General features: G+C 36.4%; 6 protein-coding genes across 13 annotated transcripts; 2 read left to right on the top strand and 4 right to left on the bottom strand.

Moving 5' to 3' along the window:
* Nucleotides 1–45: 45 nt before the first annotated feature.
* Nucleotides 46–1,827, bottom strand: Lipt1 (Lipoyltransferase 1). Its single transcript, XM_074250439.1, has 2 exons — nucleotides 915–1,827; nucleotides 46–527 (listed from the first exon to the last, which is right to left on the bottom strand). The coding sequence occupies exons 1-2, from the start codon at nucleotides 1,681–1,683 to the stop codon at nucleotides 187–189; spliced, it is 1,110 nt and encodes a 369-aa protein (XP_074106540.1). The 5' UTR covers nucleotides 1,684–1,827; the 3' UTR covers nucleotides 46–186.
* A 1,273-nt stretch (nucleotides 1,828–3,100) lies between these two features.
* On the bottom strand, nucleotides 3,101–6,556 carry LOC141532201 (prolyl endopeptidase). The gene is made up of 8 exons (XM_074250431.1): nucleotides 6,339–6,556; nucleotides 5,958–6,187; nucleotides 5,382–5,804; nucleotides 5,161–5,326; nucleotides 4,158–4,804; nucleotides 3,717–3,929; nucleotides 3,325–3,652; nucleotides 3,101–3,213 (listed from the first exon to the last, which is right to left on the bottom strand). Exons 1-8 carry the CDS (start codon nucleotides 6,495–6,497, stop codon nucleotides 3,148–3,150), a joined length of 2,232 nt encoding a protein of 743 aa, XP_074106532.1. The 5' UTR covers nucleotides 6,498–6,556; the 3' UTR covers nucleotides 3,101–3,147.
* Nucleotides 6,557–6,734: 178 nt separating this feature from the next.
* Pef (penta-EF-hand domain containing protein peflin) lies at nucleotides 6,735–8,399 on the top strand. 3 transcript variants are annotated; one of them, XM_074250442.1, is made up of 5 exons: nucleotides 6,735–6,807; nucleotides 7,059–7,279; nucleotides 7,341–7,512; nucleotides 7,840–8,118; nucleotides 8,180–8,399. In XM_074250442.1, the coding sequence occupies exons 2-5, from the start codon at nucleotides 7,268–7,270 to the stop codon at nucleotides 8,269–8,271; spliced, it is 555 nt and encodes a 184-aa protein (XP_074106543.1). In that variant the 5' UTR covers nucleotides 6,735–6,807; nucleotides 7,059–7,267; the 3' UTR covers nucleotides 8,272–8,399. The 3 variants fall into 3 exon arrangements, with proteins under 3 accessions (XP_074106543.1, XP_074106545.1, XP_074106544.1); XM_074250444.1 differs by having other exon boundaries at nucleotides 7,325–7,512; XM_074250443.1 differs by having other exon boundaries at nucleotides 6,767–6,781.
* Nucleotides 8,112–9,589, bottom strand: LOC141532208 (uncharacterized). Of its 4 annotated transcripts, none has more exons than XM_074250448.1 (4): nucleotides 9,323–9,589; nucleotides 8,959–9,162; nucleotides 8,437–8,518; nucleotides 8,112–8,379 (listed from the first exon to the last, which is right to left on the bottom strand). In XM_074250448.1, exons 1-4 carry the CDS (start codon nucleotides 9,398–9,400, stop codon nucleotides 8,375–8,377), a joined length of 369 nt encoding a protein of 122 aa, XP_074106549.1. In that variant the 5' UTR covers nucleotides 9,401–9,589; the 3' UTR covers nucleotides 8,112–8,374. The 4 variants fall into 4 exon arrangements, with proteins under 4 accessions (XP_074106549.1, XP_074106546.1, XP_074106548.1 ...); XM_074250445.1 differs by having other exon boundaries at nucleotides 8,429–8,518; nucleotides 9,323–9,586; XM_074250447.1 differs by having other exon boundaries at nucleotides 8,112–8,366; nucleotides 8,429–8,518; nucleotides 9,323–9,572.
* Nucleotides 9,590–9,781: 192 nt separating this feature from the next.
* On the top strand, nucleotides 9,782–11,919 carry Fpgs1 (Folylpolyglutamate synthase 1). The gene is made up of 3 exons (XM_074250438.1): nucleotides 9,782–9,924; nucleotides 10,001–10,104; nucleotides 10,490–11,919. The coding sequence occupies exons 1-3, from the start codon at nucleotides 9,844–9,846 to the stop codon at nucleotides 11,730–11,732; spliced, it is 1,428 nt and encodes a 475-aa protein (XP_074106539.1). The 5' UTR covers nucleotides 9,782–9,843; the 3' UTR covers nucleotides 11,733–11,919.
* Nucleotides 11,756–18,273, bottom strand: Sws (patatin like phospholipase domain containing sws). 3 transcript variants are annotated; one of them, XM_074250428.1, is made up of 12 exons: nucleotides 18,119–18,273; nucleotides 17,692–17,994; nucleotides 16,831–17,394; nucleotides 16,100–16,757; nucleotides 15,541–16,014; nucleotides 14,840–15,453; nucleotides 14,455–14,730; nucleotides 14,199–14,385; nucleotides 13,779–13,895; nucleotides 12,887–13,003; nucleotides 12,212–12,825; nucleotides 11,756–12,050 (listed from the first exon to the last, which is right to left on the bottom strand). In XM_074250428.1, exons 1-12 carry the CDS (start codon nucleotides 18,122–18,124, stop codon nucleotides 11,949–11,951), a joined length of 4,032 nt encoding a protein of 1,343 aa, XP_074106529.1. In that variant the 5' UTR covers nucleotides 18,125–18,273; the 3' UTR covers nucleotides 11,756–11,948. The 3 variants fall into 3 exon arrangements, with proteins under 3 accessions (XP_074106529.1, XP_074106530.1, XP_074106531.1); XM_074250429.1 differs by lacking the exon at nucleotides 12,887–13,003; XM_074250430.1 differs by lacking the exon at nucleotides 13,779–13,895.
* Nucleotides 18,274–18,541: the final 268 nt, after the last annotated feature.

Raw genomic sequence — 18,541 nt, 5'->3', positions numbered from 1 at the left:
AAAACGTATCGATTACAATCCCAAAGTTTAGAAACTGCAAACGTCTAAATATATGAGCTATTATGCAATGAGCTTCTGACGAATAAAACTAGTCGAAGCGTTTTTAAATAGCATTTAATTAGTTGTACAATTTTATTTAGATTTTTTTTTTTTTTTTTTTTTTTTTTTTTTTTTTTTTTATTTACATTATTGCAATGCGATATTATCTATTTGCTCACACTGAGAAGGGACGATGGCGATGCACCCAAGTGCTGCTATTATTTTATCGATAACTTTGGGATGATACCGGGTCCCACGTAAATTGCTGATAACACTCGCCTCGCTGCTTGCCGAGCTGGTCAAGTCTGACGGTAACGACATCTTTATGTCTTCGATTATTCCTTTTTCTACTGTTAGGGTCAGATTTAACAGGTCTGATGATGAATTCCCTGAACATGGCAGTTTTAGGAGACGGTTTACCGTGAAGCTCGGTGTTTTTCCGTAAATCCAATCCCAGGAACGGAATTCTGAGATTAATTTGTTTAGACCTAAAAAAAATTTTTCATTTAATATTTTTAATCATTTTAAATTAGATTTCTTAATAAAAAAATATTTTTTTTTTTTTTGTATTTTAGAGGGTTTTGACATTTTTTAAACTTACTAGAAATTAGAATTATTTTTTAACATCTATAAATTATTTAATATTTTATTAATTTACTCTCAAAAAAAATTTAGAATTGTTTTTAATCATTTCAAATTAGATTTCTTAATCAAAGATTTTTTTTTTATTACTTTTTATCTTGAAATTTTTTTGACTTACCCTAAAAAAAAAAAAAAAAAAAAATCTTAATAATTTCAAATTAGATTTCTTAATCAAGAAAAATTACTCCTGAAATAAAAAGAATATAATTATCTTATAAAAAAAAAAATTTTACCTGGGAACCAATCCTCGGTAGGATTAACCATCTGAAATCCCTTCTGCCTAGAAGCGAGACTCTCCCCGCCATCGAGAACAACGAGAGGATCAGTCCTGAGAAACTCCCAGCCTACGGCATTGACCAATTCATCAAAGCAGACCCTGGAATTAATATCCTTCAAGTTCTTAACCTGGGACCTGGTGGACTCAGTAGCATTGGTGACAATCCCGAGCTCCTTTTTCTCCAGCGCAGCCTTGAGGGTCTTTTTATCCGAATTGATCAGCAGAGTGCAGTGATGATAGGCATTAGGCCTTCCGAGCTTGGCAGCGGTGCCAGAGATTTTGTAGTCGCCTTGAACAACAATGTCCTCGCGCTTGTTGATGTGACTCTGGATGCCCCAGTGGCGGTAGAGCGCGCGGGTGATGATCTCGAGGTTGTACCTCCGGTTGTACTTCTCCCTCGCGGTCAAGAAGGACAGGTTGAGGTTCCCGTGGTCGTGAAAGACAGTCCCGCCGCCGCTGTTCCTCCGGACGAGCTGGATGTTCCGCTCCTCCAGCGCCTGGACGTTCGCCTCCATCCAGGGGTTCTGGTGGCGGCCTATCACCACGCACGGGTCGCTCTTCCACAGCAGCAGCACGTGGTTCCTCGCCAGGTCGTAGTTACGGTACAGCCAGTCCTCCAGAGCCAGGTTCGTGAAGATGTCCTGCGACTGCGAGATGAACACCGACTTCTTTATCTCCAGGCTCCTGGAGCAGAAAGCTCTAACCGACGGTCCGAAGCGCAACATTTTATTTTAATTAATTTGTCAAATATTTTTGGTCAATATTATTGTTATTTTAAATAGTAATTAATAATCAGTCTTAGCACTTCAGTCTTGGCACTCGCTGTGTCTATTACGAAAACACCTTGCTGTTGAAACAAGACACGTCACTCTGGCTCGCGGTTATGCTGATCAGGTACTCGTGGAGCGCGATTGTCTGGTGCAGCCACTTCCAAGTTTGGTCCAGGGTATTGATTCGGTATCGGATACCCAGACAGTCTCGGCAGTCCTTTTGCATTCCTCTATTTACTTGCAATTTTTTACAAAATTAAATTCTGAGGTACTTTGATCTGGAAAATGGCGCCAATTTTTGGTTATGCCATTAAAATAACAATTAATATTTTTAATTAAAAATTAACAACTGAGTTTGTTTTATGAATAGTGTTATGAAAATAATAATACCTTGGATTGAACAACTCGTGGTATATGAAGCTGACGACCAGGGTGGTGGAAACTCTCTCGGGTCTTGAGGTTATCTCCCAGGGCGCAAAGTACACGAATGTGCGTTGTAACTATGCGCAGCCCGCGTTAGTATTCTGCGCATGACCACACGCAGCGCCACCAACTTGGCAAATTAGCGCCTGGATAGTTTATCTTAAGAGTTGTGATTATTTCGTACAATGGGTCAGACTTTTTAATTTTTTTAAATAGAATTTTATTTTGCAAATAGATATCCCGAGCGTATTAAGGTCAATGATAAGATTTTTTTTATGCTAACATTGTAGTCTAGATTCTGGATGAAATTATTGCAGAGATTTTTTAGATTAGATTTTTTTTTTAAGAGATCTTTGGCCTCGTAATTATTTATTTTTATTATTATTGTTATTATTATTATTATTATTTTTTTTTTTTTTTTTTTTTTTTTGGTGATTAGGGGGGAAAATTCTCGGATAATAAATTATTTTATGCAATTATGAGATAAGGAGAAATTTAGTTGGAAATTTTTTTAATTAATTATTTGAAATTTTTTGTAAAATTTTATATAAAAAATTACTTTAAAATTTAATAAATTTTGTTAAATTGCACTGTACTTTTTTAAATATTGAAGTTTTTAAAAATATAAGCTCACCCCGATATAACACTCTTTAAGAGCTTTCATTTAAGTACCCACATGCATTTTTTATATATTTTTTATATATACATATATAAATATATGAAAAATCGATGTGGGTACTCAAATGAAAGGTCTCGATGAGTGTAACATCAGAGTGAGCTTATATCTTTAAAAATGTCAATATTTCTCAAGATACAAGTTAGTTTCTTAATTATGTACCTTAAGATAGAAAATTTCTCTTAATCTCGTAGTATTTAATTCCGGAATCAACAATTAATTTCCTTCAGAATCTTGAAACACTTGGAAGACAATCTCTCCAAAACTCACCTGTGAAATCTCTCAATAAAGATTTTATTAAAAGCTCAATACAAATCTGATCAATTATAAAACTTAAGATTAAGCGTTTTAATAATAAATACGAAAATGTCCCTGATTTCTTCAATCTAAAAAAAAAAAAAAAAAAAAAAAAAAAAAAAAAAAAAAAAAAAAGAACAGAATAATTAAAAATAGCATTACAATGGATAACAGAATAAATAAACAAATGATTAACTCACGACTTTAGTGGTCGGTTTACCCCGTCCATGGCCGGCTTTAGTATCAATTCGCGCTAAAAGCGGGTTTGTTTGTTGCGGTAATTTTCCCAGCACGTGTTGGAGTGTCGCAATAAGCTTGAGAGTGTGAAGTGGAACAACCCGATCGTCGTGATCAGCAGTAAGAAGCAGAGTCGCCGGATACTGCCGGTTCCCTTCGGGCACGCGTACGTTGTGCAACGGCGAGTACTTCAGTAATGTCAAGAATTGCTTTTCGTCGTCGGAGCTTCCGTAGTCTGACACCCACGCGTACCCGATCGTAAATTTGTGGTACCGCAGCATGTCCATAACTCTGAAAAGTTTCAATAATTAATAAACAAATTTAATTCATTCAATTAAATTATTTAATTAATTACCCGACGTCTGCAACCGCCGCGCCGAATAATTCCGGACGCTGATTTATGCAAGCGGCTACCAAAAGTCCGCCGTTACTTCCTCCGTGGATTGTTAATTTCTTAGCTTCGGTGTATTTGTTCGCGATCAAGTACTCTGCGGCGCACTGGAAGTCGTCGAAGACATTTTGTTTGTTGTCCAGTCGACCGCTGTTGTGCCATTTTTCCCCATACTCCCTAAAAAAATTTTTTAATTTAAAAAAAAAAAAATTTTTTTTAGAATCTTGCCATTGAGGAGAATAAAATAATTTTTATTTGAAATTAATATCATCAGCCAATTTTTATAAATAAAATAAATAAATCTCCAAGTGGATTATCAATTCAAAATGGCGGTAAGCTTTTTTAGTTTGTAGTTTAAAAGTGGCGCTGTGTGTCAATTCCTTTTTAAAAAAATTTTAAACTTACCCGCCACCGCGAATATTAGCGATTGCAAAGACGCCCTTAAGATGTTGAACGAAAGTAAGCCGCATGACACTGAAGGTAGGATAAATACTGACATTAAACCCGCCGTATCCGTAGAGCAGCGCTGGCATGGACCCATCAAGAACAGCATCAGCGCGAGTGACTACGAACATCGGAATTTTGGTCCCGTCTTTGCTGGGATAGAAAACTTGGGACATTTTGTAAGCCGAGGGATCAAAGTTGCTGACCTTTATCTCCCTGAGGACTCGCGGCTCTTCGTCCTTGGCCAGGTCGGCCATGAAGATCCTCCCGGGGGTCAGGATCGACGTGAACTGATAGAAGATCTCGGAGTAGTCTCTATCGGCGCTGATCCCGACAATGGTTCCTAGATCAAGAGGGAATGTCTTCAGAAGCTGGCCTGTCTTCAGATAGTGCAGCTCCAAAATGTGTTTCACGTCCTGGATGTAGCAGACGACCAGCTTGTCCTTGTGGGTGGCTACTGCCCAATCTAGGACCCGCTTTGGGTCCTCCGGGATCAGGTCCGTCCATTTTTCTTCGGAGTAGTCGTTGAAATTTATACGGATCAGTCGATAGTTCGGGGCATTTCGGTTTGTTGAGAATATCGTTTCAGCACCATCGTTTGTTATGTACTAGAAAAATTATTGATTTACTGCAAAGCTTAAGAAATTTTTATTTTCACAATATTAAAAAATGATCTTGTATCTTGTGAAGTATTGACATTTTTAAAAATTTAAGCTCACCCTGACATTACACTCATCGAGACCTTTCATTTGAGTACCCACATCAATTTTTTATATATTTTATATATTTATATATATTATATATATGTATATATGAAAAATATATAAAAAATGCATATGGGTACTCAAATGAAAGCTCTCGATGAATATATCATCAAAATGAGCTTATATCTTTAAAAACGTCAATAGTTAAGAATGTACTGCAAGGTTGCTAGTTTTTGATATTATGAAAAATTTTTACTTACATCATAATCAGCTTGGAATTTTTCGACAACCTTAGTGAGCTTCAAACTTTTAAGATTCTCAATTTTTTTATCTTCTGGAAGCTTTGTGAAATAAATTAAATTGTCTCTACAATCTCTGCGCGGAGAAACGATCAAATACTCGCCACAGTCGGAAACTTCAGCACCTCTGCAAGAAAAAAATAAATAAATAAAATAAATAAAATCTAAAATTAAGGTCTTACATTCTCCAGAGAGGTTCCTCAGGGAATTCCACAGCAATCACATCTTCGGACTGCGGGGTTCCAATCTTGTGGTAGCAGAGCTTCTGGTCCCGAGCTCCGAGAGTCTCAGACCCGTCGACAGTTCCCTGCTGCTCCAGGTAAGTTCCATAGAAAATTCCCAAATTATCATGAGTCCAGGCGATTGAGGAGTACCTGATCTTCTCCAGGACCTCGGGGTACTTCTCCCCGGTCTCGGCGTTCATAAAGTGGATCTCGCTCCAGTCCGAGCCACTCTTGGACAGCCCATACGCGAAGATTTTTCCATCCTTACTGTACTCTGTCGTGGAAATCGCTACTGACCCGTCGTCGGACAGCGTGTTCGGGTCAAAGAATACTTTCGCTTCTTCTTCGGGTTCCGTTGGTGAATTTTGTGAGTAAATTACACTGAAATTTTTATAAATACATTTTTTTGTAGAATTATTTAAAAAAAAAATTTTATTTTTGATTTTTAAAAATTGATATTTAAAAATTGCAAATAATTTTTTGGAAAAATATTAAATAAAAATTTTTTTTTAATTTCACAAAAATAAATATTACCTTTGATTTTGCAGGCCAGAGTTCTTGTAAAAGTAATACTTGTTCCCGTGTTTCTTCGGACAAGAATACTTAGGGAAGTCCCAGAGTTGCTTGAGACGATCAAGAATCACCTGGGGCTCGACCGACTCGCAGGTCGATAAGAATGGCCGTGACAAGGCGTTTTGTTTATCAACAAATGTCTTGACCTCCTCGGCCTCCGGGTCCTCCAACCAGCGGTACGGGTCTTTGATCTAAAAAATATAAAAAATATTAATCACTAAAATTTATATTTTTAAAAAAAAAATTTTTCAATAATTGCACTTGTATTTTTTTAATAAATTTTTTAATAAAAAAAATTACAATAATTTTTAAAGGCTTAATTTTAATTAAAAAAACACTAACCTCAACTCCGTGGTAAACATCAACAGTGTTGTCTCTTTTAGCTTCAGGGTAAGAAAACATTTTGTTTATTCTAACTTTGCTAGTGAACAAACTCCTAGAATTTTTAGTTGCACTAAAAAAATAATTTAATTTTGACAGACGGTGTAATGACTTTATCATCAAGCACAGGAAAATAAACAACCTTGCCGTGAGGTGCGTGGGCGTCTACATGGCGATTTTTTTTTTTTTTTTTTTTTTTCCCAAAAATGCATATCATTATATCGATAGTTTTTTTTATCGATTTGACAAGTGCTGCCCTCTTTGTCGATTTTGGCGCTTTCGAGTCAGCTGATTTGTGACTAACTTCAGTATTATCCGAGAAATTTAATAAAATGTTTGATTTTATTTTTTTTTTTAATTAAATTAGAAAAAAAAAAAAAAAAAATTTAAAAAAAATTGCATGTGTAATTTTTTGTTTGTGATTTATAAAGTTAATTATTATTTTTTAGCAATTTAATTATTATAAAAAAATTAAAAGAAATAATTTGTAGAAATTTTTAAAAACATTTTTGTCATTAAATTTTTTAAAATTGACAGCTGTCAGTAGCTGACTTCCATAAATTAAATTTTATAATTTTTCTCAACAAATAAATTTGTTTAAAAAATTATAATTGCAATTTTTTTTTTAATTTTCTAGGTTAGAATTTATATAAATTATAATTAATTTTTTTTTTCAATCAGATGTAAGCAAACTTACTTCACTCCTGCAGCAGACTTCAGACAACACACTTATTTGTTACGCATTGCTTAAAACAAGTTTTGTACATTATAAAAATCAAAGTATATAATTAAAAAAAATTCTATTTAAAATTTTTAAATATTGTAAATAAGAAAAAATTGTGTAATTAATTTAGAAGAGTTAATTAAGAAAAATTGAGTCATCATCGGGAATGTCATACCCAGTAAGTTTTAAAAATTAAAATTGTACTATCTTAATTAATAATTAGTTGATTATTTGACTAGGGATCTATATACGGGACAATGGGCGACAACCAGGTCCAGCCAGAAGTGAGACAGTGGTTCGAAGCCGTGGACAGGGACAATAGTGGAAGAATTTCAGCGTCAGAGTTGAAAGCAGCGCTGGCTAATGGCCAAGGCGGAACTTTTTCTGATACCGCTTGTAATTTAATGATTGGTGAGGATTTTTTAATTTATTTACCAGATATTTTATAACTTTAAAAATTTTTTTAACAAATTAAAAAAAAAATTGATAATTAGAAATTAAAAAAAATTTTTTTTTAAACGAATTTGTTAAAAAAGAAATTAAAATTATGGAAACTAGTGATCTTACAAATAAATAAAATTTTACTTTATTAAATAATTAATTTTGTTAAGTTGCACTGTACTTTCTTAAATATTGATGTTTTTAAAAATAATTTTTCGGGATAAATTTTAATAAAAAAAAAAAAAAAATTTATAAAATATAAAATACCTGGTCAAAAATATTGATAATTTTTTCTAGGCATGTTTGACAAAGAAAAAACAGGAACAATCGACTTGAACGAGTTCCAAGCTCTCTACACGTACATAAACGCTTGGCTGGGCGTGTTCAAGGGGTACGACCGCGACAACTCGGGCAGCATCCAGGAGAACGAGCTGTCAGCTGCGCTTACCCAGATGGGGTACAAGTTCTCCCCGGAGTTTATCCAGTATCTGATAAAAAAGAGTGACTTCAATGACCATTCCAGCATCACAGTCGACCAGTTCATTGTTTTGTGCGTCCAAATTCAAAAATTCACCGGTAAGTTGTTTATTTATTTTTAGAAAAATACAAAACTTAAATATATACTTAATTTTTTCAGAAGCGTTCAGAGCACGGGACACTGAGCAGACTGGAGTTATAACAATAGCATTCGAAGATTTTTTAAACGTTGCTTTGAGTTGCAATATTTAATTTTATGCTGATTATTTTTTATACTAATATTTTTTTCTCACTTTTAATGTCGCCTACTGCTTCTGGCACAGCCGCAAGCTTCTTCTCAGAGGGTTCTAATAAATTATTCTATTTTAGTATTTATAAAAGTGTTAATTATTGTTTTAGTCTACATTACCACGTTACCCTTTAGTGTTTGCGTCGAGCGAGATACTTTCTTGACCCGCAAGCATTTCTCGGTCTTCTTTAACTGGTCCATTAAACATTCCTGGATATTTTTTAAGGTATGTTTTTTTTTTTTTTAGTTATCCAAAAAAAATTTTTTTTTTTTAATTAAAAAATTTTTAGTGAGAATTTTTTGAATTAAAAAATTGTCAAATTAAAAATTAAAAACAAAAAAAATTATTATCAAGACATTTGACAATTTTAAAAATTTTTTGGTGAAAATTTTAATCAAAAAATTTCTAAAAATTTTTTTTAATGAGAATTTCAATATTTTTTGAATAAAAAAATTGTCAAACATAAAATTTAAATAAAAAATTAAAAAATTGAGACATTTAACAACTTTTTTTGATGAAAAATTTTAAAATAAAAAAAAAATTCATTTTTTTACAGAAAATTAAATTAATAAAAAAATTTCTAAAAATTGTCAGCTGTCAAAAAAAAAAAAATAAAAAAAAATAAAATAAAAATAAAAATAAAACATACCTTAAATTCGATAATTTTTGGGATGAGTTTCTCCAGGACCCGGTTTCGAGTCCCGGTGAACTTGGAATCACACAGAGGACATACATCAACTTTTTTGACACAAATGTGGCAAAAACTGTGCCCTTCAGTGCACTGGAAAATATTTCCCTCTGGAATGTCATAGCACACCGGGCACTCGACCTCTAACTCGAAATAGTCGCACCACTAAAATAAAATAATTAGTAGTTGAAATAAATTATTTTAAAAAAATATGAAAATTAAGTTAGCCGACGTCTAAATATTTTTAGAATTTTTTTTATTGAAAAAAAAATCAAAAAATTTACAACGTTCGCTAACTTTAATGACATTAATAAAATCTACTTACGGACTTCCTCAAGATGACGACATGGTCATTGGAATCGGAAGGATTGTCCGCTTGATTGTTGTTGTTGATCTCAGCCATTGTTTAAAAATACAAATTAATAAATAAATAAATATTTAATATTAATGACAACTGTCTTGCAGTTTTATTTATTTGTAAAAATAAAACAATTTATTATATTTATTGGTTAGGATTATTTATTGAATTAGATTAGCCAGCAAATCCGATATCTTTATATTACTTCGAAAAGCTTGTAATTATAAACTGTAACTAGAGTTTCTTTTGTTCTGAGAATTTTGTTTATCGAAAGTGTTGCCTTTCGCGCGCATCTTACTCTTGACGCCATTTTGTTGGTTAAGTGAGTTGACACTTTGATGGCTGTCGGTTGAGTAGTTAGAAAATTATCTCTCAATTTTTTTTAAATCTCCTCAGTGCGAGATATTTAGCAATGCAACACGTGTTCAAAGATTATGAATTGATTTGTATTTAAAAAAAATGGAATTATCTCAAGAAATGGTTGCATAATGAACTGCCTTCGACTTCTTATCAAGTTTAATAAAATGGTCGTGAGAACGTCGCAGAATGTTAGTACGGACAGCTATCAGGTTAGTTTTCTACTTGTTTTTTTTTTTTTTTTTTTTTTATTTATTTTTTGACAATGAAAATTGACTTTTTTGCAAGAGTGCCATCGAAGCGCTTAATAATCTTCAGTCCAATGCTACCTACCTCAAGAATGCTACCAGGCATACTAATACTCTTAAAGACACGGAGAAATATCTTAAGAGGTAAAATTTCATTTTTTTTTTTTTTTTTTTTTTTTTAAAGAAAATTTTCATGAATTAAAATGTAAAAAATAAAAATTTTTAAAGATATAAGCTCATCCTGAAATAATACTCATCAAGAGCTTTCATTTGAGTACCAACATGCATTTTTCATATATTTTTCATATATACATATATATAATATTTATAAATATAAAAAATATATGAAAAATTGATGTGGGTACTCAAATGAAAGGTCTTGATGAGTGCAACATCGGGATAAGCTTATATCTTTAAAAATATCAATATTTCAGAAGATGCAAGCTCTTTTCTTAATTATTAATAATAATAATAATAATAATAATAATAATAAAAAAAAAAAAAATTTAAATAAGTAAAAAAATTCCAGATCAGGACTTTCAGTAGAAGACCTCAAAAAGCTATCAATAATCCATGTAGCCGGAACAAAAGGCAAAGGATCAACATGTGCGTTTACAGAATCAATCCTTCAACACCACGGGCACAAAACGGGGCTGTATACATCCCCGCACTTGGTGTCAGTGCGGGAAAGAATCCGAATAAACGGGCAATCAATCTCGGAGGAATTATTCTCCGAAGAATTTTGGCGGCTGCATACTTGCCTTAGTTCCCAAAAAGACCACGAGAGCGACATGCCGCCATACTTTAGATTCCTGACGATCTTAATGTTCCACGTGTTCCTAAAAGCGTCGGTAGACGTCGCGATAATCGAGGTGGGAATCGGCGGGCTCTACGACTGCACGAACATCATCCCCTCGGCGGTTTGTGTCGGAATAACAAGGTTAGACTTTGACCACACGGCGCTGCTTGGAGATTCTATCAGCGCAATCGCTGCGCAGAAAGCGGGAATTTTTAAAAAGTCAGTTCCTGCGTTCTCAGTTGCGCAGCTCACCGAAGTGGCTGAAGTTCTCAGAACCAAAGCCAGCGCCATCTCTTGCCCGCTGACTTTTGTTCCAGGAACCTCGAGTGTCTTCAAGAACCCGCCGGTTCTGGGAATCTCTTCGAGTGTTCAGCAGTCGAACGCAGCGCTGGCGATCGAGTTGGCAAGAACCTGGATGAGTAGAGGAACAATCGGTTATTTTGACGTTAAAAAAGTGGAACAGGCTCTTAAATCCTGTAGGTGGCCCGGAAGGACTCAAATTTTAAAGACCAAGAGCGTAGATTTTTACCTAGATGGCGCTCACACCCCAGAAAGCGTCAAGTGCTGCGCAGAGTGGTTCCAGAAGTTCCGGGAACCGACAGAACAATCTGTTCTGATCTTCAATTCCACCGGGAACCGCGATTCTAAAAATCTCCTGGAGATTCTCCGGAACATCGGGTTCTCCATGGCGATTTTTGTTCCTAATTTTGCCGGCTTCTCTATTAATGAGCAAGAGAACCGTCTCCTGCCGGTGAACGAACAAACTAAGAAGTGTAAAATTAATTATGACCTCTGGGTTGCGCAGAACAACCGCGGCGCTTGCGCAGAATCTGTTCGCGCGGCGCTGGAGGTTATTAGAGCCGAGTTTCGCGGGCAGAGGCCGCAAGTTCTTGTCACTGGGTCGCTGCATCTTGTTGGAGCTGCTTTAGCGATTCTAGACCCGGAACTTACCATGAAGAGCGACTACTCGTGATCTGGGGAAATATTAAATAAAAATTGTTATTTGGTTTTTTTATTGTTATAAAATAATTTTACTAAATCGAGTAACAATTATCACGGTTGCTAGTGGCATGAATCTCTTAAATTTAATTAATTGTTATTTATATGACTTTTGTACTGGTTAATAAATTATGTACATCCATTTACTTGGTAAAAAATTAGGGAAGAATTATATAATTATTTTTACAAATTAGAATAACTTTGGGTGGTACTCTAGCTCTGATTCTGCTTCCGTGTCGGATAGTGACAGGGATATTCCGGGGCGACGTCGTAGGCGGTTGTCTTCTGGGCTCTGAAATTTTATTTTTTATTATTAGAATTATTTATTTAGTTTGATGTAATTAGTTGGAGAAAATTAATTACTATTTAATTTTTAGACTGAAAGTAAGAAAAAATTTAACATGAAAAGTTAAATAAAAATCAAGATTAAGATTTAATAATTTTTAAACTGACCTGATCTAAAATTCCCGCGGTGGGTTCAGAAGCATATCCAACCTCATGATTATCTTCCTCCATATCAGCTTCGTACTCCTCAAACTCATCGGACTCGGAATCAAGATCAAGATCGTACCTCCTGTTCCTAGTGGAGACCTTGCAGACCATCTGAGCAAGATCGGTGAAGGTGTACGAAGAAATGGAGTCCTGATTGGATTGATGCTTAGCACGAAGAGCCTTGGCAGTCTCTCTGTCAGCGTTGAACCTGGGAAGAACCCCGGCCTTGCTCTGGCCTTCAAAGTAGGTCTTGCCGTGATGGTACCCGACGTCCTTGATCTCATCGAAGTTCGCGAACTGCAGGGTCTTGTATTTGTCGATCGGGGGCCGGATGTACTCGCAGTAGTCCGAGGACTTGACCTCCTCCAACTGGCGGACGCAGCTGACGTAAGCAAGCCTGGACTGGATGTCCGGGAGGTTTGGAACCTTCACCGGGGTGGCGAAAGGGTTCCAGCGCTTCCACAGCAGCCACCACCCGGACAAAGAATCTCCGTAGTTGGTTAAATCCGTGTCGTCCTGGGATCCAACATCGATGGCCAGGATGTGGTGAGCTCCTTGCCTTAGCATTATGTCAGCTGGTGCAATTTTTTTTTTTAATAATTAATCATATTTTTTAGAGCATTTTTTGCAAATTACCTGGGACATTGTTTACATAACACCCGTCGACTAACAGATGCCCGTCTAGCGGATCGCAAATCGGAGGAAACACCCCCGCTATTGTCATACTTGCGCGTACGTACTTCCATAATGGGCCTAAGTTAAGTGGGAAATTAGCCAATTACCAATGTAACCCTCTAGAGCCGTTTAAAGGAAGTCAACTAAGCCATGTTAGTTATTTTCACAACACTGGTTTTAAACTATTATTTTTATCTCGGTTCCTATTGGTCATAAAAAAAAAAATTTTTGGGATAAAATTTGTAGCTTTAAGTCTCTTTTTTAAGACAAAATTTGTCCGGTGACAAAATTTTGATTAGAAAAAAAGTTATGTAATTTTTAAGAACAAGAACTCGGAAATTCCTGAAAAAATTCGATTAGACTTCTGTTTTTTTTTTTTAAAAGATTATTTTTATCAAAGAAACAATTGATTTTAGAAAAAAACTTTTCAGACAAAAATTGTCGCTTATAGTTCCCTTTATAAGATAAAAATTGTCCGGATCGAAAATTTTGATTATAAAAAAAGTTATGGCAATTTTAAAATCTGAAACTCGGAATATTCCAAAAAAAAGTCGTTTTTTGAACTGGGGGCGCTGAAAACTTGGTAAAAAAAATTTTTTAGTCTAAAAAGTTGTAGTGGGTCTTAAAGTTGAAGGTCTAAGGATTCTAAAAATGTCGGCGAAGACATAAAAATAATAAGTTTAATTTTTTTTAATCCTCGATCAAAGAATAAAAAGTAATTTCTTTAAACCAGGGTTGCGATTTTTGAAAAAATATTAAATAAAGAATAAAAAAAAAAAAAAATATGCGATGCATCTTGTCGACGGGAGCGAGTTAAAATGTCACAAGTAAATATGAGTAAAAAAAAATTTACCTGGCAGATTATTGACGTATCCGCCGTCAAGGAGTAGATGGCCATCTGTTGGATCACACAAGGGTGGCATATAACCAGACAGTGACATTGAACTCCTAATGTAACGCCACAGCGATCCTAAATACGTCATCTATCATTATCATCAACATCATCTAACCGAGTGAGTTTATTCAACAGCTTTCCGATTCGAAATTTAACATCTACCGCGAGTACGTCAACAATTTAAGTAAAACTCGCTCCCGTCATTAGAAAAGCAGATGATCGAGTGCGAGATTTGTGAATTAATAATTAAAAAGCTGTCTAATATCTAATGAATTAGCTTCGTATTCCCAATTTCGTCATGCATTGTTAATCATTATTAATTCTCAATAAAATAAGAAAGTGGGAATACCGTGAGTGAGTTAACCAACGAATACCGACCATGTGTGTGCGTGCGCATACAAGAAGCCGTGATGTCTGTCGTGATTATAAAAAACGGAAGCCAGAGGTCCTCGATGTAGGTCTCGCCGAAAGTCGTCTGGATTGTCTTGTTGAAGTCCTTCCCGGAAAACATTGAGGTCATTGGATAAGTCAGGTCCAATATTTGTCTCCACCACTGCGTCATTTTCTGAAAAATTTATTTTATCAGATAATCATTTTTTAATTAGAATACAATTAAAAAAATTATTAAACTTACCTTCGACCATTCTCGGGCCTTCTGTGTCGTCGTCGTAATGTTCTTCTCCATGCACCACAGCGCCCCCATAAAGGAACCGATGCTCACGCCACCTACCATGTCGATGGGAATCCCCGCTTCTAAAATGGCTTTCAGCATTCCGATGTGAGCTGCGCCCCGAGCGCCCCCACCGCCAAGAACTAGACCTACTGATGTTCCTGTCAGCCACCGCGCAAGTCTGCTGAAGTCGCTGTGCACGTTCGGTTCCGACATCAGCACTTTTGAGTACAGTTCGTTCTGGAACCACAGAAATTAGTTAGAAATTATTTTTTTTTTTTTTGAAGTTTTTTTTTTTTTTTTTTTTTTTTTTTTTGGTTGGAACTTTGGAACCGGATTGGAAACTTACAATTCTATACTGAGACCTCCTGGTGAACATTCTCTTGGGACACTGAATATGATGATGACTGGAGACCCAACTCCTCATGTTCAACCACTCGACAGTATTGCTGGGCCTCTGACCATGTTCCTTATGCAGGAGGACCAGTTCCTTCTGAGTCCTCATAGCAAGTCTCTCAACCTCGCGTTCAGTTCTTCCCAGGGTCGGAGGTTTGTCTCCCAACCCGACGATTAAAATACAATCAGCTTGGCGAACACACCTCTGGGTCCAAGCTGTATAGGTCGAGTCGCATTGATACAAAGAGATCCGGTGTTGGTCCTCCTGCTGCGCGAGCCAAGAAGTCAGCCGGTACTCATTGGGTGTCTCCATGATGCTGGTGCCCAAGGTTTTTCTCACTACGTCGGAGGTCAGCCTCAGACACGGCCCAATTGCGCAGAGCGAGTGGTACAGCTCGTAGGTGAACGCCGTCAGAGGGACTTCTTCGGAAACTGGAACTATCGCGACTGTCGAGAAGTTAACCTGGGAAGGTCTAGCGTCGAATGTTGTTGCTGTAGGTCGGTGCTGGGTTTTTATTGATGATCTTGTTGTTGCTACTTGCTGCCAGCTTCCTAAAATTCGGTGACCTGCAAAAATAAATTTTTATTTTATTAGAAATTAAAAATAAAAATTATTTATTTGACTATTGACATTTTTAAAATAATATAAATTACCCAGTAAATTGATAAGCCTGGTAACAACAATCGGGTATCTCAATTTGATGACATTGAAGAGTCCTTCGGGTAACTTGGCCAGCTCCGAATCCCTGACAGCCATAACAGTAGTTGACCTTGGAGTCTGCGTGACCATTTCAACGATCCCGACAAGGTCGCCCTTTCCATACTCAGCAACAAGCTCTTTCTTCCCGTTCTTGTGAGTAATTACTGACCTCAATCGCCCGCTGAGAACTATAAAAGTCGAGTCGGACTCATCTCCCTGTCGGTAGACGGCGCGCCCACTCTCCAGGAACAGCCAGTCCAAGGCAAAGTCTACTTGCCTCACGAACGGGCTGAGTCTTCGAACTACCGTGTTTGCCACGTGCAACACTATCGTCGGTTTCTCTCGCATTATCGCGAAGAACGTCTGCTTGCTCAGAAGAGCTATCCTGCTCGGGTGCTTCGCTCTTATTGTGTAGAATGATGGTTCACCTAAAATAATGGATTTTTAATATTTTTTATATTTTTAATATTACTGCCGTAACTTGTGAAAAAAAATAAAAAAATAAAAACTGACCAGTCAAAACCGCGAGTCCTCCAACAATTTCTCCCGTGTGAGCACTGAACATATGAACCTGGTCACTGGAGTCTCCAGGCCTTCCACCCTCGGAGCCTCTCTGGCTGATGACCAGAGACCCGGAGAGCACATAGACCAGCGCGACGTCTTTATTGGACTCCTCCTTCATTAAATAAGTCCCTGCAGCGACCTCCCTGATCTGGACCTTGCCGTCCTTGAGCACCGAGTCATCTTCCAGGCCGAGTTCCTTGACAAACGCGTCAGTGGCAATCTGGACCAGCTGAGCTTCATCTTGAACGGAGGCAATCAGTGGCTGGTCGACTGCCGAGCGCTTTCTGCTCCCAGGGTGCGAAGAGTCCGACCAGTGATGGTCGCACTCTGGAACCATGTCTGGAGCAGCTTCCTCGGAGACTTTCCACTCGTGCTTCGGCTTCTTGAGGTTGATGCTCACCGGCTGGGTGGGCGTTTGCGGGAGCAGGTCCAGGGTCTTATCTGTCGGCGTCAGGTCAAAATTCTCACGAGTCCTCGATCGGACTGGGGATCCGGAAAACGGGCTCTGCTTTTTTTTAGCTAGTCCTTGGTTCACCAATTCTGCTGAGAGGCCCAGGTACTGGTGCAGCGCTGTGAATGTTACTCGTTGCAGGCGGACCATTATCACCTGGAAAAAAAAATATATATTTTAATCAAATTATATTTTTAACTAATTAAAAATAATTAATAAGCAAATTAACCTGAATAACGCGAATGAAAGCATCAGGATGATCCTGAAAGACTTCCTGGAAAGCGCTCATGGGCAACTTGACAACAACAGAATCTTCAACAGCCCTCGCCGAGACAGTTTTATATGTGCTGGTGTGTCCAGTAAGCACATCAGTGAAACTCAGTAAACTGGTGACACTCTCGCCAGTATTGACCAACTTGAGGGGAATCTGAGCGCCATCCGACCCAGTGATGTAGACATTTACCAATCCTTGCTGCACGATGAAGACATTCTCATCCGGGTCTCCAATTTTAAAGAGCGCGGTTCCCGCTGGGAGGTTCATGATCTCCGTGTGCTTGCAGAGTTTCAGAAACACCGGCTTTTCAAAGTGACCAAACACCCGGATGCTCTGCAGGATGTACAACGCGTCCGGAGGAACTCGCTCGCCGGGCCCAAGATCTTCTTCTAAATATTCTGCAGGGGGTTCTAGGACTTTTAGCTGCTGCGGAACTGTTTCTTTTTTTAGTTGAAGCAGTCGCCGCGCGAATCTCATTACTGCTCGACGTTTCTTTCCTTGTCCTGATGATGAGTTCACCTGATAAATTTTTTTAAATTATTTTAAAGTGTAAAAAAAATTACAGTGCAATTTAACAAAAGTTATTATTTAATGAAGCAAAAATGTATTTATTTTTTAAATCTAAATTTTTATTTATTTAATAAAAATAAATATTTTTATTTAATTTAAAAAAAAAAAAAAAACTCAAAGAAAATTTTTATTTATTTTTTTACTCAATTTTTAAAATCAAAATTTTTATTAAACATTTTAATAAAAATAAATAAATAAATATTTTTTTATAAATTCATTGAAATAACTTCTTAAAAATTTTTTTACCTGTCCACTGATGCTCTTGACCTTCCTGAGCATTTTTCTCCCGTAGAAGAGCACCTTGTCTCTTTTTCTGAACCTCGGCTTCCCGCTGACACCAACAAATTCCTTTACCTCCGGCAAAAATTCTTTGTTCTTCCATTTTCTTAAAATGACAAACAAGATGAGGAACAAAATCCCCAGGAGGCTCGCCAGGGAAATTATAATCACTCTTGAAGAAATTTCGTAGCGCTCCAACAAAGGTGTCAGCCATTTCCACGGGAAACTAGTGTCCAGGCTTTCATTTAGACGATCAAATAATTCTATTACCTAAAAATAAAAAAAAATAGAATTTTTAACAGCTGATTTTTGTACAAAGTAAATTATTAAAAAAATCTGACGTGTAGAAAAAATTATTGATAAAATTTTAAAGAGTTTAACGTAATTAACTTGCCTCCATTTTTGGTGACTGTTTTCATTTTATTCTTGCGGATAATTAGTGCGACTTGCAGCAACCACTGTGACTGATTAATGACATTGTTGTTGATAAATAATTAGGATGACAAAAAGTGAAGTAGTGTTAAGTGTTATGGTGCTAACTAGCTTCCATTGGAAGTGTGAACTAGACTGCGAGTGCGAACTTTGGATAATACGCAACTGTCATCGCCATTTTGGATTTTGCACATGCGCGGTAATTACCGCGAATTTAAAAAAATTTTTTTTTTAGTTTTTAAATTTTATTATGATTTTTTCTAATTTTTTTTCGCTATAATTTATTTGTTACAAAAATTCTTAAAATTATCAAGTATCAGTTAATTTAATTTTTATAAATAAAAAAGAAAAAAACTAACCTTTTAATAATCAACAATCACCACCG

The sequence above is a fragment of the Cotesia typhae genome, unplaced genomic scaffold (assembly GCF_013202065.1).
Source record: "Cotesia typhae breed Kobodo isofemale line unplaced genomic scaffold, CoteBio_Ctyphae contig_59, whole genome shotgun sequence".
Taxonomy (NCBI): domain Eukaryota; kingdom Metazoa; phylum Arthropoda; class Insecta; order Hymenoptera; family Braconidae; genus Cotesia; species Cotesia typhae.
This window is presented reverse-complemented; position numbering and strand designations above follow the sequence as displayed.

Excerpts from the sequence above, each read along its gene's own strand:
- Lipt1 (XM_074250439.1), bottom strand. The coding sequence starts at position 1,683 with ATGTTGCGCTTCGGACCGTCGGTTAGAGCTTTCTGCTCCAGGAGCCTG. Across the intron at positions 528-914 it reads TACCGAGGATTGGTTCCCAG|GTCTAAACAAATTAATCTCA; the intron begins GTAAAATTTTTT and ends AATTTTTTTTAG.
- LOC141532201 (XM_074250431.1), bottom strand. The coding sequence starts at position 6,497 with ATGATAAAGTCATTACACCGTCTGTCAAAATTAAATTATTTTTTTAGT. Across the intron at positions 5,327-5,381 it reads GAGGAACCTCTCTGGAGAAT|AGGTGCTGAAGTTTCCGACT; the intron begins GTAAGACCTTAA and ends TTTTTCTTGCAG. Across the intron at positions 3,930-4,157 it reads GCTAATATTCGCGGTGGCGG|GGAGTATGGGGAAAAATGGC; the intron begins GTAAGTTTAAAA and ends AAATTTTTTTAG.
- Pef (XM_074250442.1), top strand. Across the intron at positions 7,513-7,839 it reads CGCTTGTAATTTAATGATTG|GCATGTTTGACAAAGAAAAA; the intron begins GTGAGGATTTTT and ends AATTTTTTCTAG. Across the intron at positions 8,119-8,179 it reads CCAAATTCAAAAATTCACCG|AAGCGTTCAGAGCACGGGAC; the intron begins GTAAGTTGTTTA and ends TAATTTTTTCAG.
- LOC141532208 (XM_074250445.1), bottom strand. The coding sequence starts at position 9,400 with ATGGCTGAGATCAACAACAACAATCAAGCGGACAATCCTTCCGATTCC. Across the intron at positions 9,163-9,322 it reads TCGTCATCTTGAGGAAGTCC|TGGTGCGACTATTTCGAGTT; the intron begins GTAAGTAGATTT and ends ATTTTATTTTAG. Across the intron at positions 8,380-8,428 it reads AAACACTAAAGGGTAACGTG|AATAATTTATTAGAACCCTC; the intron begins GTAATGTAGACT and ends ATACTAAAATAG.
- Fpgs1 (XM_074250438.1), top strand. The coding sequence starts at position 9,844 with ATGAACTGCCTTCGACTTCTTATCAAGTTTAATAAAATGGTCGTGAGA. Across the intron at positions 9,925-10,000 it reads TTAGTACGGACAGCTATCAG|AGTGCCATCGAAGCGCTTAA; the intron begins GTTAGTTTTCTA and ends CTTTTTTGCAAG. Across the intron at positions 10,105-10,489 it reads ACGGAGAAATATCTTAAGAG|ATCAGGACTTTCAGTAGAAG; the intron begins GTAAAATTTCAT and ends AAAAAATTCCAG.
- Sws (XM_074250428.1), bottom strand. Across the intron at positions 17,395-17,691 it reads TCAAGAGCATCAGTGGACAG|GTGAACTCATCATCAGGACA; the intron begins GTAAAAAAATTT and ends AAAATTTATCAG. Across the intron at positions 13,896-14,198 it reads TATGCGCACGCACACACATG|GATCGCTGTGGCGTTACATT; the intron begins GTCGGTATTCGT and ends TGACGTATTTAG.